The sequence below is a fragment of the Excalfactoria chinensis genome, chromosome 2, assembly GCF_039878825.1.
Source record: "Excalfactoria chinensis isolate bCotChi1 chromosome 2, bCotChi1.hap2, whole genome shotgun sequence".
Classification (NCBI taxonomy): Eukaryota; Metazoa; Chordata; class Aves; order Galliformes; family Phasianidae; genus Excalfactoria; species Excalfactoria chinensis.
Window position 1 is genome coordinate 50,543,955 of NC_092826.1, and position 20,643 is coordinate 50,564,597.

A 20,643-nucleotide genomic window follows, 5' to 3' on the forward strand; every position below is an offset into this window, starting at 1 on the left:
TTGTAACTGTGATGGAAGATACCTTGGTATTGAGCGCCAGATCTCTTTTGGACTTACACCTGAATGGGAATGCCCTAGAAAAGTTAATTCTTTTCTAGTTCAAGAGCAATAAGTAATTGAAAAAGGTACTTTGTATAGAACCGGTCAGAGAAAAAGGTCGTTTTCAATGGGCAACTTTCATATCGCTTAGCTGATAAAAATTAAGGAAACTTTTCCCCCCCTCAATTCTTTCTGATTTGGGTTTTGAGTCCAGCAGCGCAGCGTGGATTGTCGGAGCACTGGGTGCTGTGGCCTGTGGCCTCACTCTGTGAGCTCTGCTTTGAGGCTTACCGAGACTGCTGGCTTCCTGTGGTGATACTGGTGGCGATTAACATAGGGGGGTTGCTTCATTTTGTTTCAGTTTTGCCGAAGAATTGTTTGTGCTGAAGACTTTGTTACCAGTAAAGGCAGCAGTGAAGGATCGCTGAGAAATTTCTTACCTCACACCAATTAATTTGCCTTACGCTCACACCAACTGATTAGCAATGCAGTAGAATGGGGAAAAAATCGCACTTTTTAGGACACATTTTTCTTCACAAAACTTTGCAAAATAGACAGCATTGATTCTGACAAAATAAGGAGCGTTTTCAGGTTATTGCTGTGATGAATTACATTGTGTGCGTGACTGACGTCTTTTTCTCCTTCTCTTCTTTATTTTAGCTGAACTGGAGTTTGTTCAAATCATCATTATCATTGTGGTTATAACTGTTATGGTGGTAGTGATCATCTGCTTGTTGAACCATTACAAACTCTCGACGCGCTCCTTTATCAACCGGCAGAGCCAAAGCAGAAGACAGGAGGATACTTTGCAGACAGTGAGTACGCACTGTGCTACCACATTCCTTCTCGTGCTGTGCTGATCTGCATCAGAGGCTGCAGAGAAGCTCTCATACACACAACTGTTTTAAAAAGCTCTGCTGTCTGTTTTAGTGTTTCCTATAGTTAGCTCTGTCGCTGACATTGCATTTGTCAGGGGGAAAAATAGAACATACATTTTAAATTTGCTGCCTTTGAGTATTTTTAGGCCCTGTTATGTTCTATGTAGTATATTGTCATTATATGCATGGGGGTTCAGGTGTGACATACTGTTCTCTGCTGCTGTGATTTAGGAGGGAATGGGGAAGTAAACCAGTTACTTCCTTGGATACGAAGAACTGACATACGTTGTGATTTCTTGTATAATTACTCATGTCCTGGACTTTTACTACTGTTACTGTTCTGTGGAGCTGCAGTGATGCTTTACTGGATCCAGAGCTTCTCCAGTAGTTGCCTGGAATAATGTGAAATATTGGGCACTGTATGGTTCCCAGGGACCTGGAGTGGTTAAGATGTCTTGCTAGAGAGTGACAGGCTTAACGCTGAATCTCCATCTGGACTCACTGAGGCTGTCTGTAGTCAAGTCAGCAGTATGTGGGTACCTGACTTGCCTTGTGAGATGGAGGTTTGCTGGTTGGATTGCACCGCTTCCTTGCCGGGGTTAACCACAGAGCGTCCCTGACCTAGAGGTGTCCCTCTGAGCCTTCACTGCCCATCATGTTGTAGGGATGTTGGTTTTTGGCATCTTCTGAGCAGTGCCATTGGTTTCTCTGCTGTCTGTGATGGCCACAGAGCAGTTTGTGAGGGTCTCTTGGTGATGCATATTGTTCTCAGCTGCTCTATTGGTTTTACCATGTCATTCCATTTCTCTGGCAAAACAACTGTGTGATGGCAACTGGAAGGCACAGTCTCTGGCAGCCTAAACTAGTATTCAGTTTAGTGAAGCTTAAACTACCAGTTGAGTCTTCGTTCTTTGTTCTCCTTATCAGAAGGACATAGTGAGAACTTCAGGGGGCCAATCTGGCTGAAAACAAATTGCTTTTTTAAGTACTCTTTCACTGAGATGACTCTTCCACCTTGCAGGGGAGGAGAGGAGCCACCTCCTTGAGAGGAGGCAGCCTTGCTGCCTATCTCTTTGTTCCCCAGGAGTATTGAGCTCTAAGTTGGTTACTGTTGAAACTAGAGCTTGTGAAACCTTAACCTCGTTGACTTCTGGACTGGAAAAATTGACTAGATTAATATGAGAATTTCTTTGAAATGGACACACTAATTCAAGAATCACACTTCTGTCCAGAAAGTGGTAGCTATAATTGCTATGAGTACCTACAATGACATGATTTCAGATAAAGGAAACACATTTTCATCTTCACAAATCTTTTAAAATGGCAGTGAGCTGTCAAATGCATGAAGTAACCCATTATTTCCTGTGCATGGTTCGTTAGTATTGACTGTTATTAGAGTGAATGGTGCCTTTTCTCTTGGAAACCAGGGAGGAAGCATCATCTTGCAAATAAGGGCATGTGATTTGACAGTGAGTGGGGGCTCGGCAGCTGCTTTAGTATCCAAAACTGCTCTTCAAGTCATTTTTAAAACTCTGACTCAGTTTCGTTTTGATGGCACCTTTGTAAGTAATGGTGATCACAGTCGAGTGCGCACTTCCAAGGAATTGATAATGGCTTGGCAAGAACTGGTTACTAATTCTTCTGAAAACTGACTGATGTGGGTTTGTCAACACAGTTATTCGTCGTGGTTTCTGGTAAGCTGAAGCCATTCTTAAAAAAAAGCCATTTGTGTGGGGAAGAGGAGCTGAGAGTTCTCTGAGGTCAGGTGTCAAATGTGTTTGAGTTTGCCTTTGTCTTAAGGCATTAGAAGGAAGTTCTGGCAGAAACCAGCTGTGTGTTCTCTTTGCAGCACAGACCGCAGAAGTAGCGTGCAGTGTCTGACAGTCAGGAAACAGAAGCATTTGTCTGGTGATAGGAAACTGGAAGGGACCCATCCGGTCTTGCTGTCCGGAGCAGGTTGTGCTAGGCAAATAGATGGCAGAGAAAAGAAGGCTCTGAGGAGACCTCACTGCAGCCTACCGGTACTTAAAGGGAGCATATAAAAAGGAGGGGGAGCAACTCCTCTTCTCCACACAAATGGCTTTTTTTTTTTAAGAATGGCTTCAGAGACAGTTTTAAAACTAAAAGAGGAAAGATTCAGTTTAGCTGTTAGGGAGAAGTTCTTTGCTCAGATTGTGGTGAGGCGCTGGCACAGCTGCCCAGAGAAGCTGGAGGTGCTCAAGGCCAGGTTGGATGGGGCCCTGGGCAGCTGAGCTGCTGGGGGCAGCCCTGCTCATGGCATGGGGTGCGGCTGGGTGGGCTCTGAGGTTCCTTCCACCCCAAGCCGTTCTGTGGTAGCATGTGCTGTCAGATGCAGGGTCAGTAATATACATCAGTGATTTAACCAGGCAGGCGCTGGTCTATGTGCAAGTGCTGTTGGGAAGCCGGCCTTTTCCCAAGGGAACAGGCGTTTTGTGGTGTACAGACTCTGAAAACGGATTTAAATGTTTATTAACCACTAATGCGTCCAGGGAATGTCATTCTGACTCAGGCCTTTTGTCGGTAGAGAAATGGTGAATGAAACCAGTGGAAGTTCAGCAGTATTTTTTATAAGAGCACAGTAAATGAGCTGGATGGTTCTGCAGTGGGCTGTGTGGAGAAACCCCCCTCTACCTGTCTGAGGTTGCAGAGGTGTTGCTGGAGGCAGAATCCTGCCTTTCCTATTCAGTTGGACCTTATTTTTCCATGCACGTGCTACATTAAACTGTGCACCTTCCCTTCTTTCCTGGCCTGTCTCTGGTGATGGTGCCATCCAGCAGCTGAGCTGTCACTGAATTGCACTGACTGCCCTGTTTGCCCACAGCCCATCTTGTTCATTCTGATGCCTTTTAGGGTCTACTGCAGCCATGAAAGGCTGAGATCTTTGCCACCTTCATCACCAGCCTTACACCTGTAAAACCCATGGGCTTCAAAGTAATGAAATGCAACGTGTGCTTATGTGTTTGTGGGTTTCCGCTTTGTCTGGCTGAGCTTCCTTCATGTTAAAAGAAAAGTAGAAATGGCCTGGAGGTTGAAATTCTCATTTTCCAGAGATCAGAACATTAAAAAGAAGATGAAATATCACTGGAATCCCGGGTGTTAGTAACACTCAAAGGGTAGAAAAGGGACTGATCTCCTAAAATATGATAGCTGCCATCCAAGAAGTAGTGGTTGCATTCTTGTTCTGCAGATACACTTTTCTGTATGGCTACTTGTTCACCTTTAGCTTTGTTTTTTTCCCTTTTGTTCCCCCTTTCTATAGCCGTACCACATTCTCAGCTTTTCCCTGGTCTACCTGCGTTTCTTTTATTGCCCTGATTACTGTGTGGAGGCCTTAAGCAGACCACAGTGGGACATGGGCAGACTTCTGAGCTTTCAGAAGTACTGGGTTTTCCTGCTGAGGTGCAAGCTGTGCTGTCTCCCAGCATGGATATTAAAGCACACAAACCTTAAAAACACACAGACCCCGTTTGCTGCAACAGCTGAGGTAGAATTTAACCACGGTCTTAATAGGAGCAGAAATACAAGTTCTGCGGAGAGAACCGTGAGCACCACTGAGCGCCAGCTGTGTTGGCATGAGTGGTGTCTGTGTCTCAGCAAATGAAATATTAAACGTTTCCCCCTTCTGGCCAGCCTAATGGCAGCAGGTGGGGTCAGGGCCGCATCGCTGGAGAAAAGCCGCTGCTGGCTTTGGGATGGAGCCATGCGGCAGCCCCACAGAGGTGCGTCCCAGGGGTGCGGGCCATTGCTGCGCTGTGGGAGGGCTGAGGTGGTGTCAGACACTGGGGCAGTACTGAGATGAATCGTGCTCGGTGGTGATTAATTCAGAGTGTCATCACCCGTGATTTCCAGGGGGACGTTGAGGGAGAACTGATTCATGAAGTGACTTGCAGGGAGGTGCTTAATGAGCTTCTGATGGTGCTAAATGCATTCCTCCCTCCCATCTTGGTGGCTTCTGTCATTGCTTTTTTTGCCTCTTACCAAATCAACGGGGAAGAAGTGTGGAACGCTCAGGCTTGTCTGCTACTGCTGCGGTCTGTCCTGAGTGCCCAGTCCCATGAGCAAGGTGTAAAAGTGCTGTGTGCTGTCCCAGAAAGGCTCTTTCCAAATAAAAGTAGAAATCTGTGAGAGTGAGAACTGAGAAAATCCCAGTGCGAGTGAGAGCTCAAGTGTATGACCAGATGAAAGCATAGATGGGAGAGGCCACCCTGCTTGGCCAAACCTCTTTGCTTTGTGCCAGACATCAGCTGGCAGGAGCTGGGTGCACACTGTGTTCTCCTGTGTGCTGGGAGAGACAGCGTGTTCTGGCTGCTGCTCTTTGAAGTCTGCCACAATGAAGTCAGAACACCTTTAATAAGAAAAGCAGCATTGAAGAGACATACAGGTGGGACCTGAAGCAAGGAGTGCTGACTCCTGAATGCTACTGACTCAGCATGTCCTTGGGTTATTTGCTTCATCTCTAAATCCAGGAACCACAGGGTGGCTTGAATTGGAAGGGATTTCAGAGCCCACCCACCCAGCCCCGACCGCTGCCATGAGCAGGGCTGCCCCCCAGCAGCTCAGCTGCCCAGGGCCCCAACCAACCTGGCCTTGAGTGCCTCCAGGGATGGGGCACCACAGCTTCTCTGGGCAGCTGTGCCAGCGCCTCACTATCCTCTGAGTAAACATTTTCCCCTTAACAGCTAACCTAAAGGAGGTATAATAATGCTTGTTACTTTCATTTCCATGAAGTGAAGTGGGAAAGTGTTGTGAAGTGGGGGAAATAGAAAGGCTTTAAAGCAACAAGGAACAGAAACAAGCACTGCAGATGTCAGGAGGCAGAGTGAGAGTCAGACTTTCCATAATTCTCGAACCCCTGGTTGGAGCTGTGTGCCTTTTTGCCTTTTTTCCCAGACGCTGCAGCCTTTCCTGCCCTTGGGAAATGCAGATCTTAAAGCAAAGAGCAGTCTGGCTGCAATGCTTGTCATTGTGTTAGGGACAAAGCAGCTGTTTTGCCTTGCTCATATCTGGGACAGAAAGCGTTGCATCTTAGGTGCTTCGATGGACTGCATTGGCCAGGAGGCAACGCGCTGGGGACTTGTGTGTGTTCCCGGAGCACTGCTTTAGTATGGTGTAATATGGCACTGCCACCTAGGGCCGCAGTCAGAAACTGCACTGCCTGCCTAATGTTTCACCTGCAGAACAGGGGTGTATACATACATACATGTGCACGTTATGTATACATGTTTATGTATTATTATATAAAATCAAAGGGAAAAGCGAGACACTCTTAGTACCTGGAGTGGGCTGCCCAGGGAGGTGGTGGAGTCACCGTCCCTGGAGGTGTTCAGGAACCGTGTGGATGTGGCACTGAGGGACATGGTTGGTGCACATGGTGGTGGTGGGTCGGTGGTTGGACCAGATGGTCTTTTCCAACCTTTATGGTTCTTTGATTCCTTGAAATGCACTTCAGCAAGTGCAGTGCTGACTTTGGTTTCTCAGGAAGTACCATTTCAGGCAGAGTTCTAAGTGTCAGAAATTGAAAAGTGAAAAAAAAAGCCAAAGATCTCCTTAAGGGATTCAGTAAATGAGCAGATATGTGATGGTTTGGTTTAGCTTCGTTACAGTTTGAGGAGTTTTTTCTTACAGAGCATACATTTTTATCTGCAACTTACCATCCTCTTCCAGTACATTTCCTTCCTCCTGTCTGTCAGTATGCTGATGCTGACCCATGGCAGTTGGGTGGCAGTGAGAGCTGCAGGGAGCACAGTGCTTAATCACAGAATCACAGAATTGTAGGGGTTGGAAGGGACTTCTAGAGATCATCGAGTCCAACCCCCCTGCCAAAGCAGGCTCCCTACACCACGTTAAATGCAGCTTCAGAAAGTCTGAAGCTATAAAAGTTAGTAAAATACAACCAAAGCAAGTTGTTTAGGTTTATCCAGTTCCATAAGTTCTAAGCCTTGACTAAATCATCACCACAAGACAATCAAGAAATCTCCCTGTCGGATTTAAAAAGTAATGCTGATATTTCAAAACCTAATCTTAAAATGTGTATCTGTAAATTTTCACGAAGCCCAGAGGCAGGTGAGGTCGGCCAAAGCCATACTTGCAGCCTTAAAATTTGGCTTACTCTGGTGTTACCTGTAAGCACTGGGATTTACCATAAAGGCTTGTGTCCTTATTCCAAAACCTAACAATGTTAGAAATGATTGTGGCACAGGGGATGCATGAGCTTTCCCTCCCTCTCACTTACAAATATCGAAGCTCACACCTGCAGACCTTTAGTCTTAAGAAGGAGCAAGTTGAAGTGGCTGTGCCTGTCAAGTACCTACAAGAAACGGATGGTGATGTATGGCCCACAAAAGAAGCATAGGTGGAAGGTACTCAGGCTTAGCCCTCACTGACATGGCTGAGAGCTCCTTGTTACTGTCCCTGGCAATCTGACATGAGGACTGCCAGCCCCTCTCATATGCTCAGCATGAGGGCTGGTGCTGGAACTTGCATGGCAAAACAGAAATGATCTGCTTTTTATTTGTAATACTTGCTGACTTGGTTTCTGGTTGCCTTAAGATGGGGTCCTCAGTACAAGAGAATATAAATACAAATGCTAACAGCTCTTACTTGTTTTTTGCTGATCCAGCCACATGGAATCATATTAGCTGTCAAATGAAAGTCAGCAAGTAAACAGACAAGGGAAGAGCAAGAAATAACACCTTCTCTTTGCGTAAAGCAACCAGTCAGCCCAGATTGTTCATGGCAGTCTGACGTTGTTTCATTCTTCCTGTACTCTGAAGAAAGGTCTTAGGGATATTTCCATCCTGCAGCACCAGATTTTTTCCTCTCTTCTCCTCTCAGCCCCTTGCCATCACTCCAAGACCAGTGGAGCTCAGAAGGCCCCTCTTTGTGTTTGTGTTTGTCACTGTAAGTCACTGTGCAGTAACTTTCTATTCTAGAAGGGTTCAAGGATTCCTTTACAGCAGAGTGTGGGTGACCCTACTAGCTCCTTCCCTTTCTCCCTGCCTCACTTGCTGTTCATTTTAAAACTTGTTCCATGCATTAAGTAAGAATCACTGCAAGACTGGACTCTTGGTCTTGGTTTTGGCATCCCAGCACCCTAATTGCTTTCTGCGGGTCCCTGCAGCAGCTGCAGTGTCTTCTCCTGTACCAGGATTCAGACATCAGCATTAGAAGTACATTCTGTTGGATGCTGCTGATTCCAAGGCTCGTCCTTGGTTCTGTGTGCCAAGGTGCAGTATGCAGGTCCTACTGTGTGTCTGTGTGGAGAGCTTTGCCCCACACTGTGCTACCTCCTTTGGTTCTTCTCAGTCTCCTACCTTAGGTGGGTAATGGGATGGGGGTCATCACTTCCACTTTCACACTAGCAACACGTTCTGAAGTGACTTTTAAGTAACATGAATGTTGGTGGTGGATTGAATTCCTTTCTGGGCTGGATCTTTGGTTTTGGTTTTTTTACTCTCTTCTGAACCTGAATGCTTTAAAGGAGAGAAAGTGGCACGGAGCATAAAGCTGCACACTTGGGAGTTTGCTGCTGAATGGCAGCCCTTGGGTTGTTAACTGGGCATTTTAGCATTGACTACTGGACTTCACTGACTTGCAGTAGGCTTGGAGCCTGCTTGGCCACCTGCTGATAACTTGATTGCCTGTAATTGTGCAGATACACCCTCAGATATTTTAAACCGTGGGCATTTGGGTGATGGAGGGGTAGAACGGAAGGTGGATACTGGTGTAACTTGAACTACTGCAGTTATACAGTTAGCATTTCTGTAGGTAGCAAAATCTTATGTAGCCACTGGAGTACATGAGTCTACCTAAGATTCTTCCTTCATATCAGGTGTTAGTGAGTGGGGATACTTGCAAAAGGAAATGGTAAATAGCTTAAATTGTCAGCCTTCTTTATCTACTCTCTACAGCTACAGAAGAGAAGTGACTGACAAGCTTTGTTATTCAAAGCCTTTCTCTTAACAGCTGAATCCTATGGGAGATTCCTCCCAGAACAGCTTTCCTCTGTGGTGGACTCTCCTGACAAGATCACAGACGGTTTTGGTCTCTGAGTGCCATGCTGAACATCTAGTTAGGTCTATTTTTACATCTGAAATATGTTCAAAGATGCTCTGGTGAGAAAACGCTGTACAGTAGGATTTGCACTGTGCATTTTCCTTCCTGGAATTTCTGATGCCTATGAAATCATGCAGGTTTACTTAGCACTAAGAAAATGCTCATAACCATGTACTGTTTTGATTTTTTCTCTAGTAAGGTTGAAATTCTGTCCTCTGTAGCTTCTCTAGTTTGTCCTTTCTAGCTTTCAAGTTTTCCAGTAAAATAAATCAATTGTGGTACATATTGCTGCTCTTAAAAGTTGAGAAGGAAAATAACAGTACACCTGAAGCTGTTTTGCCTTTATTGACCATTTTTTCTTCACTCTTTTATTCTGGCCCTGGGTACAGTGCTAAAACAGGCTTCTGGAGGGTGAGAGAGAAAACACTTTGGCCTGGGAAGGCAGCTGGGAAGTGCCTGAAGAGGCAAACCGGTGGCTGAAACCAGTTTCATTGCTGTTTTATGGTGGGAATCGAGCACTTGACGGTGTTGACCAGGGTATTTCTGTGTTTAGTCCCCTCCATGGGACGTGACAGGTGTCATCAGATTTTGTTGTGCACTGTTTCGACTCCTTGTTTAATCAGGACACTGGGCAGCAGGACAAGCTTCATCAGACCTCATGGCAGCCACATCCCAACACGTGGCTGGGACTAGCCTGCTGCATCCCTGTGGTTTGTGAGGCCGGCTGCTGTGGCTGGCATCTCTGCATGTTCACAGTGCGCTGAGCTTGACCTGCTTGGATGCAGAGCTGCTGTTAGTTCTACTTCTAGAAAGCAAGGGGTGGGAGTTCCCTTAGGTGTGGGTAACCAACAGCTAGAAGCTGATTGTTCACTGTGGTGTTGAGGCAGAATTGTTGTGATTTTTCTCATGTGTTGTTCCCTTCTGCCTTGCAGGAAGGGTGCTTGTGGCCTTCGGAAAGCTCGGTTTCACGCCAGGGTGCTTCAGAGGTACAGTGGCATTTCTTACCATCTTTGGCATTATGTATATTCGCCTTCTCTTAAGACATGCATCTATTTAGTAAATCAGGCCTTGGGAGCTTAGATCAAGAATCACATTCATATGGACATCTGAACATGTCTTAACTCCCATTCTTTAAATGTCTAAGACATTTTCATTAAAAGAACATTCTAACTACCTGATGCCTCATCTCCATCAGCAGCTCCTTGTAACTTAGTAGACATTTGCAGGTAAGTGACATGCAGAGGCTCAGTAATTTTTCAGTGGAATATGGGAGACCTGTTGCTTTTCTCCCTCTGATTTTTCCTGAATGTACGCACATACCCTATCACCAGTGTTTCCCAGTCTCTGGCCAGCACATATCCTTGGCCTCTGTGGTAACTTGTGGGTGTGCTGTCCTGAGAGGCCCAGCTCTCCTGTGCAGCTGACACTGTGTTTGTGTGGGTCAAGGACTAAGGACCCTGTGGGGACCGAGAAATTAAAAGAGCAGTTTGACAGAGGTAGATCTGAGAAGTTGGTGTGTCTGTCAAGGCTTGAAATGGATGAAGTGGGAAGCAATAGATCCTCTCAGACTATCTCAAACTCTTCCTCTTGTAAATCCTGACCTTCTCCAGTGCTTAATATGTCAGAGACGTTTTTTCCACTCCCAGTGCAGACATACTCCCTGGGGGCTGAGAGCTGAGGAGGGGGCGGACACCTGCTGTACTTTCATAGTGAAGGCATGAGATATGCTGGACCTTCACAAGATACACCAAAGTGGCCATCTGAATTCTTTGTTAGTGCTGGGTGTTAGGTTAACTTGGAACAGGAGGGGTAGGCTCAGGCTGCGGCTGAAGTTCAATATTGGGATGTTTTTGTAGAACTAATTAATTGTCAAGACTAGAGAGGAAAATAATTCGGAGTGTTTCCTGTCTACAGAAACAGAATTCGTTTATCTTAGCTATGCATGTTTTAATGTTAGAAGGAGCTGTGTAGGATCGTCTTTCTTGAAGCTGTTCTGCAATGCCTTGTGTTAGATCCTTCCTGAACTCCTACCTCTTCTTTTCCATGCCCGCCTGTAGGAGCAGGCATGCACAACATCTACGGGATTGAACCTCTGAGATAGATGACAGAGTGAAGCATTTTCTGTTTATTAGTTTTTCATCAGCATGGAGAGCCCTCAGTGCTTTGCTCAGCTCTGGAGTCACGTTTCTCTCTCTTCCCATTGCAGATTATGTATGCTCCAAGGTCCAGGGACAGGTTTACCGCCCCATCTTTTATGCAGCGGGACCGTTTCAGTCGCTTCCAGCCCACTTACCCATACATGCAGCATGAGATTGACCTTCCTCCAACCATTTCCCTCTCGGATGGGGAAGAGCCGCCGCCATACCAAGGCCCGTGCACCCTGCAGCTCCGGGACCCAGAGCAGCAAATGGAGCTCAACCGGGAATCTGTCAGGGCACCGCCCAACCGAACCATTTTTGATAGCGACTTGATAGACATTTCCATGTACAATGGGGGCCCCTGCCCACCGAGCAGCAATTCGGGCATAAGTGCAACCAGCTATAGCAGTAATGGAAGGATGGAAGGACCACCCCCGACGTACAGCGAGGTCATGGGGCACTACCCAGGCTCCTCGTTTTTCCATCACCAGCACAGCAACGCTCCTCCTTCCTCGCAGAGGGGGAGCAGACTTCAGTTTCAGCAGAACAATTCAGAGAGCACAATTGTCCCCAGCAAAGGCCAAGACCGGAAACCAGGGAACCTGGTCTAAGTCACTCTCCGAGGTGCATTTGGACTGAAGACAAGAGATTGAAGCAGAGCGGAGGAGGAAGAGCCCAGTGCTCCGGTGCACAATGTTGTTACATTTCACGTGGTACAACTTAGTAAAACCAAACGTGCAAACCAGTTGTTTGTTTCTGATTCCTTTCAGGGGAATTGCATGCAAAGCAGATGGAAAGAAATACAAACTTCCATTCAGTTTGTCTATGAGCAGTGTTTTGGGGGGCGGGGGGGGAGGGGAATATATTATTTTTTTTTAATAAACTATTTCAATTATTTAATTCTAAAAGTAAACTTAGCACAGAAATGAGGCTCGTACAGCCGATTTTGTACTCACTGAATGGCAGAAAGACGAAGGTTTTGCTGGTTAAATGGGGGAAGAATTGGCCAGTTTGCTTTTTTTTTTTCTCCCAGGGTGTGCTTTTTTTTTTTAAAAAAAAAAGAATATGAATCAAAATTCCTGTTTTGTGTGCCAAGGTATAAAGTTGAGAACTTAGATGAATGCAAGGAATTAATTTGTGTTGTGATAAATGTGTTTTTAAAAGTTGCACTATCTTAATGTTTTAAAAATTATATATGAGGGAACTGTTTTATGTGAAGTTCTTCTATATGTTGTCTTTTCACCTGTGGAGTAACGATTGAGCCCCAGAAGTGATCTGGAGGAGTCTGCCCCCCTCCCCCCAGGTTTGCTAGAAAAGGGGACAGGACTTAGCCTAACATCTCTTGACTTACACAAATCGAGAAATACAGGGACACTTAACTTGTCGACTTTGCAATAATTTGCATCCGAGTAACAGCGCATCAATGAAGTGTCTTGGAGACTTTTGGATGGAAGAAGGCAAATGTGACATCCCAGCATTTTCCATCACTTAGGGTTGAGCTATTTTGCAGTTTAGACTTGTTTGTTTCATAAGAGGCAAAAGGAAAGCCCAGATGTGTTGATTTGTATTAATTCTAACCAAGTGCTGCCATTCTTTTCATAATGCAGTATCGCCAGTACTTAAGGTTTTAGAGATTTTCGTTCTCACTGTAGCCTGAAGTGTATTTAGTCACATATCATGACATTATGCAATAAATTGTTTAAAAAGCCAGGGTGGGTTTTTTTCCCCTGCAATGCTGTTAACATACGCGAGACTCTGTTGTGCTTTGCGCTCTCCATCTCATCTTTTAGATCCTGAAGTTCAGCCCTGGCGATCCATCCCATTGGAGTGAATGGGCCTTTGTGGCTGCCACCCCCGCGTGGTCCCTGCAGCAGTTCTGGGGCTGGCAGGTGGGAGCACTCGCGCTAAGTGTTGACCTTCGGCTCTGGAGGCTGTGGTGGGAGCCCTCCTCTGGGCACGTCGTCTCGTGGGCGCCAGCAGGACTGTGCTTATGGGTGGAGGTCACTCGTGTCATAATGAAGTGTCTGTAATCCCAGATTTTGTCATGCTGGTCTTAAAAGTAATGGGAAGGTTTTGCCTGCTGGTAAAATGGTATACGGGGCACTTCTTCCCCACCTGGTCTTGTGTGGAAGCAAATGCAGCACTGGAAGGCAATTGGTGAATGGTGATAGTGGCAGCACAAGCACATGAAAAAAGCACAACTTGCACTTAAAATGCATTTCGGAAATGGACTTAAAGTAAGAACTTATGGAGTCTTAGTTTGAATAGTTTCTAATATATATGTGTATGTGTGTGCGGGTCATCGACTCTTCACCTTTTCTACCCCCTGAAGCCTTGTGCTTGGTGCCCAGGTGCAAGCACCAGGTGCACCAGGTGCCAGCTCCTATGGCCGGAGAAAGGACTTCTGCATGGCTTCTGGCTGGGCACCTGAGGCGAATCTTTGATCTATGCAGAGTTTTAATGCCAAAACTGTGTGCGTGTGTCTTTGGTGTGTGTGCGCGTGTGTCGTGTGGGCCTCAGCATAGGTTGTTTTCTTCATAAAGCTAATTCAGTTTCATGCTAGTTTAGGAAATGTTTGCGGAAGGCAAGACTGTTGATTTTGGTCTTTGGTGACTTTTGCTGTCCTTGGGAAGCGAGCTTTGGCCAGACAGTGTGAGTGCCTACGCAGATCCTTTGCAGTTGCCTCAATAAGGGTTACTTAGCCAAGAAGCCTTTAGGCGAGAACATCTGGAACTCAATGGTTGTGTCTGAGCACACCTGGCTGGGGCCCTGGGGTTGGACCAGTTGAACACCAGCATCTCCCCCTGTGCAGATCTCACAGGAGTAAGCCTTGGACTTACCTTCAGAGTCACCTCTTGGGAACACAGCTTTCTTTGATGTCAGCTCTTTGCCATCCTTCAGCATCTCTGTATGCCGGTGAATTCCTGTACATTCCATTCATGTTCTTGGGCATGATGCTTGTCTCAGTTTCTTGATGGAAGACATTTTTCTGTGTGAAAATGTGAGCTGTTCCACCCGTTCTGTAGGAAAGAGTAGTGGGGAAAACAACAACTCTTAATCTCTGCTCACCTAATGGTTGCATTTCTTCCTACATCCTTGCCTTCTCATTGTGTTTTGCTGTGCAAAGCTCACATGAAGCCATCAGTAAGGAATTGTAATGGCCTGGTACTTGGTGTAGGCAAGCTGTCATCCACCGCTTTCACTTGAGGGCCTCTTATGGGAGTTGGTAATGCAATATTTCTGAATAAATATTAAGGGTATTTGATGGGAATCCCAGCAGCAGTGTAATGTTACAGAAGTGTTTGCTCCTTTTTTATTGTTGTAGTGAGAGGAAAACTGCCTTTGCACCAGAAATAAGTAACGAAATTAAACAGTGTTTTTAATACTTACAGGTTTGGAAGTTGGTGTTTTCTGAATGCAGGTAATTCTGTGCAGCATCTGCGGAGAATTCCCTTTGAAAACACCCAGAATTAAGTTCCACAGCCACTCAAATGTCACTCTGCAAGCTATTAAAAGATTTCGGTAAGCCTTGTAGAGTCAGTTATGTAGATTACAGCTCCATACTGGTGTTCTACCATGCACAGAAAACACACAGTGCACGCGTGGAGTGTTCGGTCTGATCCATCCTATCAGCCTGAACTCTGGTTGCATCTCCTGATCTTTGCTGGGTAATCCATCTTCTCAAAATTCACTCCGATGTGCCCAGCTCAGAAATTTTCATCTAAAAGAATTTATTTATTTTTCATTACCAATTAAAGCATTATGACCTCCCAAAGGTTAGTTCTTCCCTTTAGCGACTTGGCATGGGTCCCTTCTTGGTGCTAAATACATCTGTGTGTTTTCTTGTGGTCGTGCAGGCCTGGATGTGCGGGATGCTCAGCCATAGGAGAAAGGTTTCAGGAGGAATGTGCTTTCCTTGTGATGGAGGAGGAAGCCGTGTAGTGTTAGAGCACCCTCTGTCTGAGCTGGCTGAGCGGCACTGCATGGCACAGCCACTTCCAGCCCTGCCACGCGGTGCAGTGCTGGGCCTGCAGGCTGACACCCTGGTGTTGGGGATGCTGTGGAGCAGATGGGCTGCTGGTGTTGTGCTGACTCCAGGCCCTGCGCATTTAGGCAGGTGGAAATCAATGTTCTAAAATTGTTCTCTGTGGGTCTTTTGGGGTTTTTGTTTTCTTTTTCCAAGGTCAAACTAACTGTATGCTTGCTGGTACATTTGAAGATATTTATGATTGTCCCCAAGCTCTCTCTGGTCGTTACCATTGAGTTGTGTTGATGTGCATGTGTGTGTATACATACCTGCATGCAAAATTGTGCCTGTGATCTGATCATCTGTTCTCAGTGTATTAGTTACTATTCCATAACCACCTCCCAGAAATGCTAACTGGCATCGTGCTCCCAGGAGTAATGGCAGGTTGTTTGTCACAAACAGTGGGAGGCACGAGGAGTGTTTGTATCTTGCTCCTGTAACTGTTGTGCACTGTTTTTGCCGGTCGGGAAGTTTTGCCGAGTGGATCCTTGCCCATACCCTGGTGCGTTAGTCCATCTTCCATCCAACTGCTCTCCTTTTTCAGGCTGGGCTTTGAAAAATCCTCATGCTTTTGGGACAGCGCTAATGTAGACCTCATGTGATGAGTTAGGCAAAGAAAGTGTAATTCATGTATTCTTTAAAACTCAGAAATGTGTTATTTCAAACCTTGCTGATGCTAAGAACCAAGGGATGTATTAGTGTACTGGGTTCGGATCAAGGTTGGCTTTTGGTTACATCTTTGCTTTTTAGATAAATGGTGTTGGGAAGAATTGAATTATGCATCAATGGCTTGAGTTGCTTGCTTGCCAACCAGCATGATTATAACTGCTCTTCTAAACTACCCCCAGATGTGTCAGTTGTCTCAAATCCCCGGAAAGAAGGACTCTTGCTGAATTATTTGAGATCTGTTGAGGTCCCTTAGGACATGGAAAAATCCCTTGTGAGGGTATGCTGGATGTACGGAGGTTTCCTGGCCAAGCTCTCTGAATTTCCTCTATTCCGTATGAGTAAACTGAAGCTCAAACTTTTGAGAATGGCCCAGCTGAAAAGGTTGGTTGGTAAGATTTTTTTGTATTTAATAGTTTGCCGGTCTGTGTTCATCAGTCAGGGGTGCAGGTTACCTTCTGGCTCACCTCTGCACTTGCTGTCACAGTACTGGCAATAGCCCCACTGGGCACACTCGCACCAGCAAAACCAAGTCATTTTATTGGTATGGCTCCACTTGGGGATTAGCAGGAGCTGCACCACAAAATTCAGCCTCCATGAGCAACGCTGGAGCCCGTTGTCTCTTCCCAGCAAACTCTATCCTGTGGCAGTGGCAGCTCTGTTTGAATGAAGTTGTTTACCATGCTAGCGAGCAGGAGGTTGCTGGTGTTCCCTTGAAAGAGTCACAGCTATTGGCATTAAATGCATTTCAGGCCCATCCTGCTTTCAAAGGAAAAACAGCATGATTGTGTCATGAAACTTGTTGCAAACTCTCCCAGCTTTTCCTTCTGCCTTGCTGTTTTCTCCCCATTTGCAGGCTGAGCAAAAGCAACTGGGTGGCACTGGTTCTGCTTCAGCGCCAGCAGAGCTTATTTTTGTGTTGGTCAACAATAACAGAAATATCTCATATCCTAGAAACTTCCCCTTCACCCCAACAGCCACTCTCTGTGTGATTTACTGCCGGAGGTGACTCTGTCATTTCTTTGCTGTATTGCTGCTGCTGCTGCTGCTGTTTTACCTGGTTTGGTATGTGAGCTTTCTGAGATGGTGTGGGACGTGTAGGAACTTGTGCGTGACTAAACCGTCTCTTTTTCTTCTTCCTTTCTCTCCTTGGTTTGTGCTTGTTTGTCTGCTCTGGTAGGGTTATTAATGAGTTATCGACGTACGTGCTAGGTATAGTTTTGAGGAGGTTTGCATGTCGGTAGTTTGTAAGCAACTAAGGTGCCTCATGTTCAGGTCTGAGCAGATGGGATCCCCTTGCACTTGAGGGCCTGACCCAACGCCCGGTGCCGTTGGCGGGAGGACTCTTGCCAACTCCAGGGGGTGTTGGGTCAGGCCTTGCGCTCCCACCTTTGTTGTGCCTCACTTAAAATGGTGCTTTTTTGGTCGTCTGTCTTTTGGTTGGTCGTGGGTTGTTTTTTTCTTTCTGTTGTTGTTTTTTTTTGTTTTTGTTTTTGTTTTTTGTATGGTGCTGTGTATAACTTGAATATATTATGCACATATCCTACCCAATGGGTAGAACAACAAACACACAAACACAGATAGATGTTAATACTGTAAGATAATGTACAGATGATACCGATTTTAACACAAAATGATGGCATAGACTTTGTGAATGCCAACTTCTGTGCTTGGTCCTCTTTTGTAAGAAGATTTGCAAAGGAATGCATACAAATGACAAAAAAAAAAAAAAAAAAGTCTATGTATTTTATTTTCCTATTAAATATCAATATAATATCGTAAGGGAAAAAGTTTGAACAAATCCTTTTTGACTCGCCTGTGTATAGCAATTGGTCATTGGATGCATCTTTGCTGTGAAGATCTGTCCTTTTTTTTTCTTTAGATGTGTCACTTTAAGAAAAAGAAAAAAAAAAAAGAAAAAAAAAAAAAAAGGAAAAAGCAAAACAAATGAAACCTCCACAGCTTTAACCTTGCAGCTAGATGCTTCTTGTCTTGGGCATTGCCTTGCTATTGCCGAGTTGGACCAGGATTAGTTACTACTTCTCCAGCAGATACATTATTTATTATCCTTGATTAAGTTGTGGTGTTGCTTTTGTTTCTTTTTAACCTAGAAATGGGCTAAAACCTTTCAGATCCTTGTTTTTTTTGTCTGTGTCCTTGATGGGAAGTGAAGCTCAGACAAGCGGGAACCAATCTAGACCACCCCTGTGAAATGAAAAGGAGGCCAACAAGAGTTGTGTGTAACCAGCCGGCTCTGCTGTGCTGCTTCCCACTGCTGTGCTGTGTGCTGAGCGGAGCGCAGGCCTTGAGGCTTCGCTTTCCTCGTGCCCCACTGCTGTGCTGATTGCTGTCAGCAGTAGCTGAGCCCAGGTCTACACTTATAAGGTGGAAGGAAGGCTGCAGCCTGGTTGGAGCCAACGTGGTTAGGGAGCCCTTTGCGCTGTGCATTTCAATTGGTAGGATGGTGCCGGCCAGGGGACAGGCCTGCCTGGCTGCTTGGGTCCCCCCTCACATCCCCATGCCCCACGCGCTCTTGGCGTGGCTTGTTAGGTGAAGCAAATACCTCAGGAAAACTAAACGTGAAGTTCTACTTTAGAGAATTGCAGATACTCTACTTATTTTTCTAAGCTGTTTGTTCTAACTATCCCAGGACGGTAGGTGATGTACAAGTTTGTCGGTCCGAGACAGACCAGTCCTCTCGCTGATGGATGCCGGCTGATCTCTCATAGATACCCCTGTCTGTACGTAACTTTTTTATACTCGTCAGGCTTTAACCACAGATGTAACATAGCGGCGTGTCAGGATGTTGTCGGAACGGCGTTTTTGTTTGGTTTTCAGGTAGTAGCTCAGTGCTGTGAGAATGCCCATGGGCCGTACCTGGGCCTGGTGAAGGTCATGGTGAAGCCCTGTGGGCTGAGCAGCCCCTGGCTCCCACCCGCAGCATCCACAGCCCGTGGCCCAGAGCACGGCCCTTGGCCACCCCTTGTGGCTCCTCTGCCGACCTGAAACTCCAGCTACGCATTTGTCTGTAAATATCTTTTTTAAAAGCCCCACGGGCGTCCCGTGTCTGAATGTTGACCGTGGCTGTTCTGTTCTTCGTCTTAAAGAAATCCATAAGTTTTATGGCCAGTTCCACATCGTCAAGCCCGTGCAGGTAGCTTGTCTCCATCCCTCTCTCTATTGAGCCGTTTTATCAGTAAGCATGTACCATAGTGAAGTATGCATATTTTACGACTGTCGTTTGTTAAGTCATTTATTGTTTGCCAGGGCATAGAGCAGTTGTTCTGGAAGTGTATCTTGCCTGGCCGTGTCCCGTCTCTGTTTGCACTGCAGAACAACTTGTGTGTGTGAAGGAAGAAAAGCAAACAAAAAACCCAGGCCTTGTCTAGCAGGAGTCTTTACAGAGCACACCTTGTGCTAGAAGAACCTAAGGTGTGATTTATCGTAACAAAACTTGCGTATTGAGTGGACCAAACAGGAGCACGTCTCCTTCTGGAGGCACTAATTGGCTTTGAAGCTGCAGTGACAGGAGCAGACTCTGAGTGTCTTCACAGCCGTGTTCACATTTTGCCATTTTCCACAAAGCGCAGCCAGGATGTTAGAAGAAGTACAAGCAGAAGTTAGGAGAGCCTCAGGCATCGTAGAGCCTGGACAGCAAAAATGATAATAATAAAATCACCTTGATCTCATTTAACAACCTTTTCTACTCACAGTACCAAGGCTATGTAAGCGCTGCTAGGGACTTTTTATAGCTATGAACTGCCCAATGCTGCTGTGCTCAGAGCATTTCATGACGGTATGTACATCGGTCAGGCTGTTGTACTTAAAACTAACCACCCAATGCCTGGTTTTAGAGTGTGGACCCTCTCTTCGTTGCTTCTTGCTCGTTATTTTACAGTGTAAAATGCTTTATTGCTGTATGGATTTATTTTTTAATGTATTTCCCACATTGCGGCTTTCAAGATCACACTTTCAGCGTCTCTTATTTTTGTCCATTTCTTTGTTTCAAGTTACTCTGAAATATGTACAGCACTATCAACAATATTTAATCCTTCTTTTTAAATTCTATTGTAAAAGCGAATCTATTAAAAAACAGTACGGTTTTATTTTTTCTTTTACAACTGCATTGGGATTTCTCAGTAGTTGTTCACGTGATGCTATGACAAACCTGGCTTGCTTTAAGTTTTGTTGTTGTTGGTATTTCTTTTTTTTTTTACCTTACTTTCCTTTTAACACGATTAATTTGTTGCTTATTTTCCACCGTAACTCCCGGTTATATAAAGGAAAAGATTTCAACTGTTGTGTATCTGACTCTTTTAATTGAGCAAATGGTGATGTCCTAGTTTTTAGACCTAAGGTCTGTTATTGCAATACTTTTAAAGGAAGATGTTGCTCTAAGTGCTGTTGTTAGTTTTAAATACAGATTTTATGCTTGTTCTTAATATGCTGTGGTTAAACCATAGCACAAAATTATTAAAAACCATGAAACGCATTTGTCTCCCGTTGAATTTCTTTGTGAAGAGGGGAAAAAGGGGATGAAACACCGGGGTGACCTTCTGTAAAACAAATGCTTGTCCTTTTTCATCCTTGCTTTCCTGCTCTCAAGCTGGTAGCTGGTCGGAGGGTGGATTCAGTCCTTGAAACATAAGAACATCCCCTTGACCCCCTTGTGGGCACCCAGTGTTATGTCTGCCCCTGGCAGGGCAGTGCTGGCACAGAACGTGATGGGCAGTGCCCAAACCATGAAGCTGAAGAAACTGATTGTAAAGGAAACATACAGGGTATGGTTCATGCAGGGGAAAAGCACGTATCCTTGGTA

General features: G+C 45.5%; 1 protein-coding gene across 7 annotated transcripts in view; it reads left to right on the forward strand.

Annotated features, from left to right (window-relative positions):
• Positions 1–20,309, forward strand: part of LDLRAD4 (low density lipoprotein receptor class A domain containing 4) — a 279,273-nt gene extending 258,964 nt beyond the window's left edge. For all 7 annotated transcript variants that reach the window (XM_072327578.1, XM_072327576.1, XM_072327579.1 and 4 more), the window contains 3 exons: positions 700–854; positions 9,926–9,979; positions 11,200–20,309. In XM_072327578.1, coding sequence (XP_072183679.1) covers positions 700–854; positions 9,926–9,979; positions 11,200–11,742 — 752 coding nt within the window. In that variant the 3' untranslated portion in view covers positions 11,743–20,309. The remainder of the gene's footprint in view (positions 1–699; positions 855–9,925; positions 9,980–11,199) is intronic.
• The last annotated feature ends 334 nt before the right edge of the window (positions 20,310–20,643 follow it).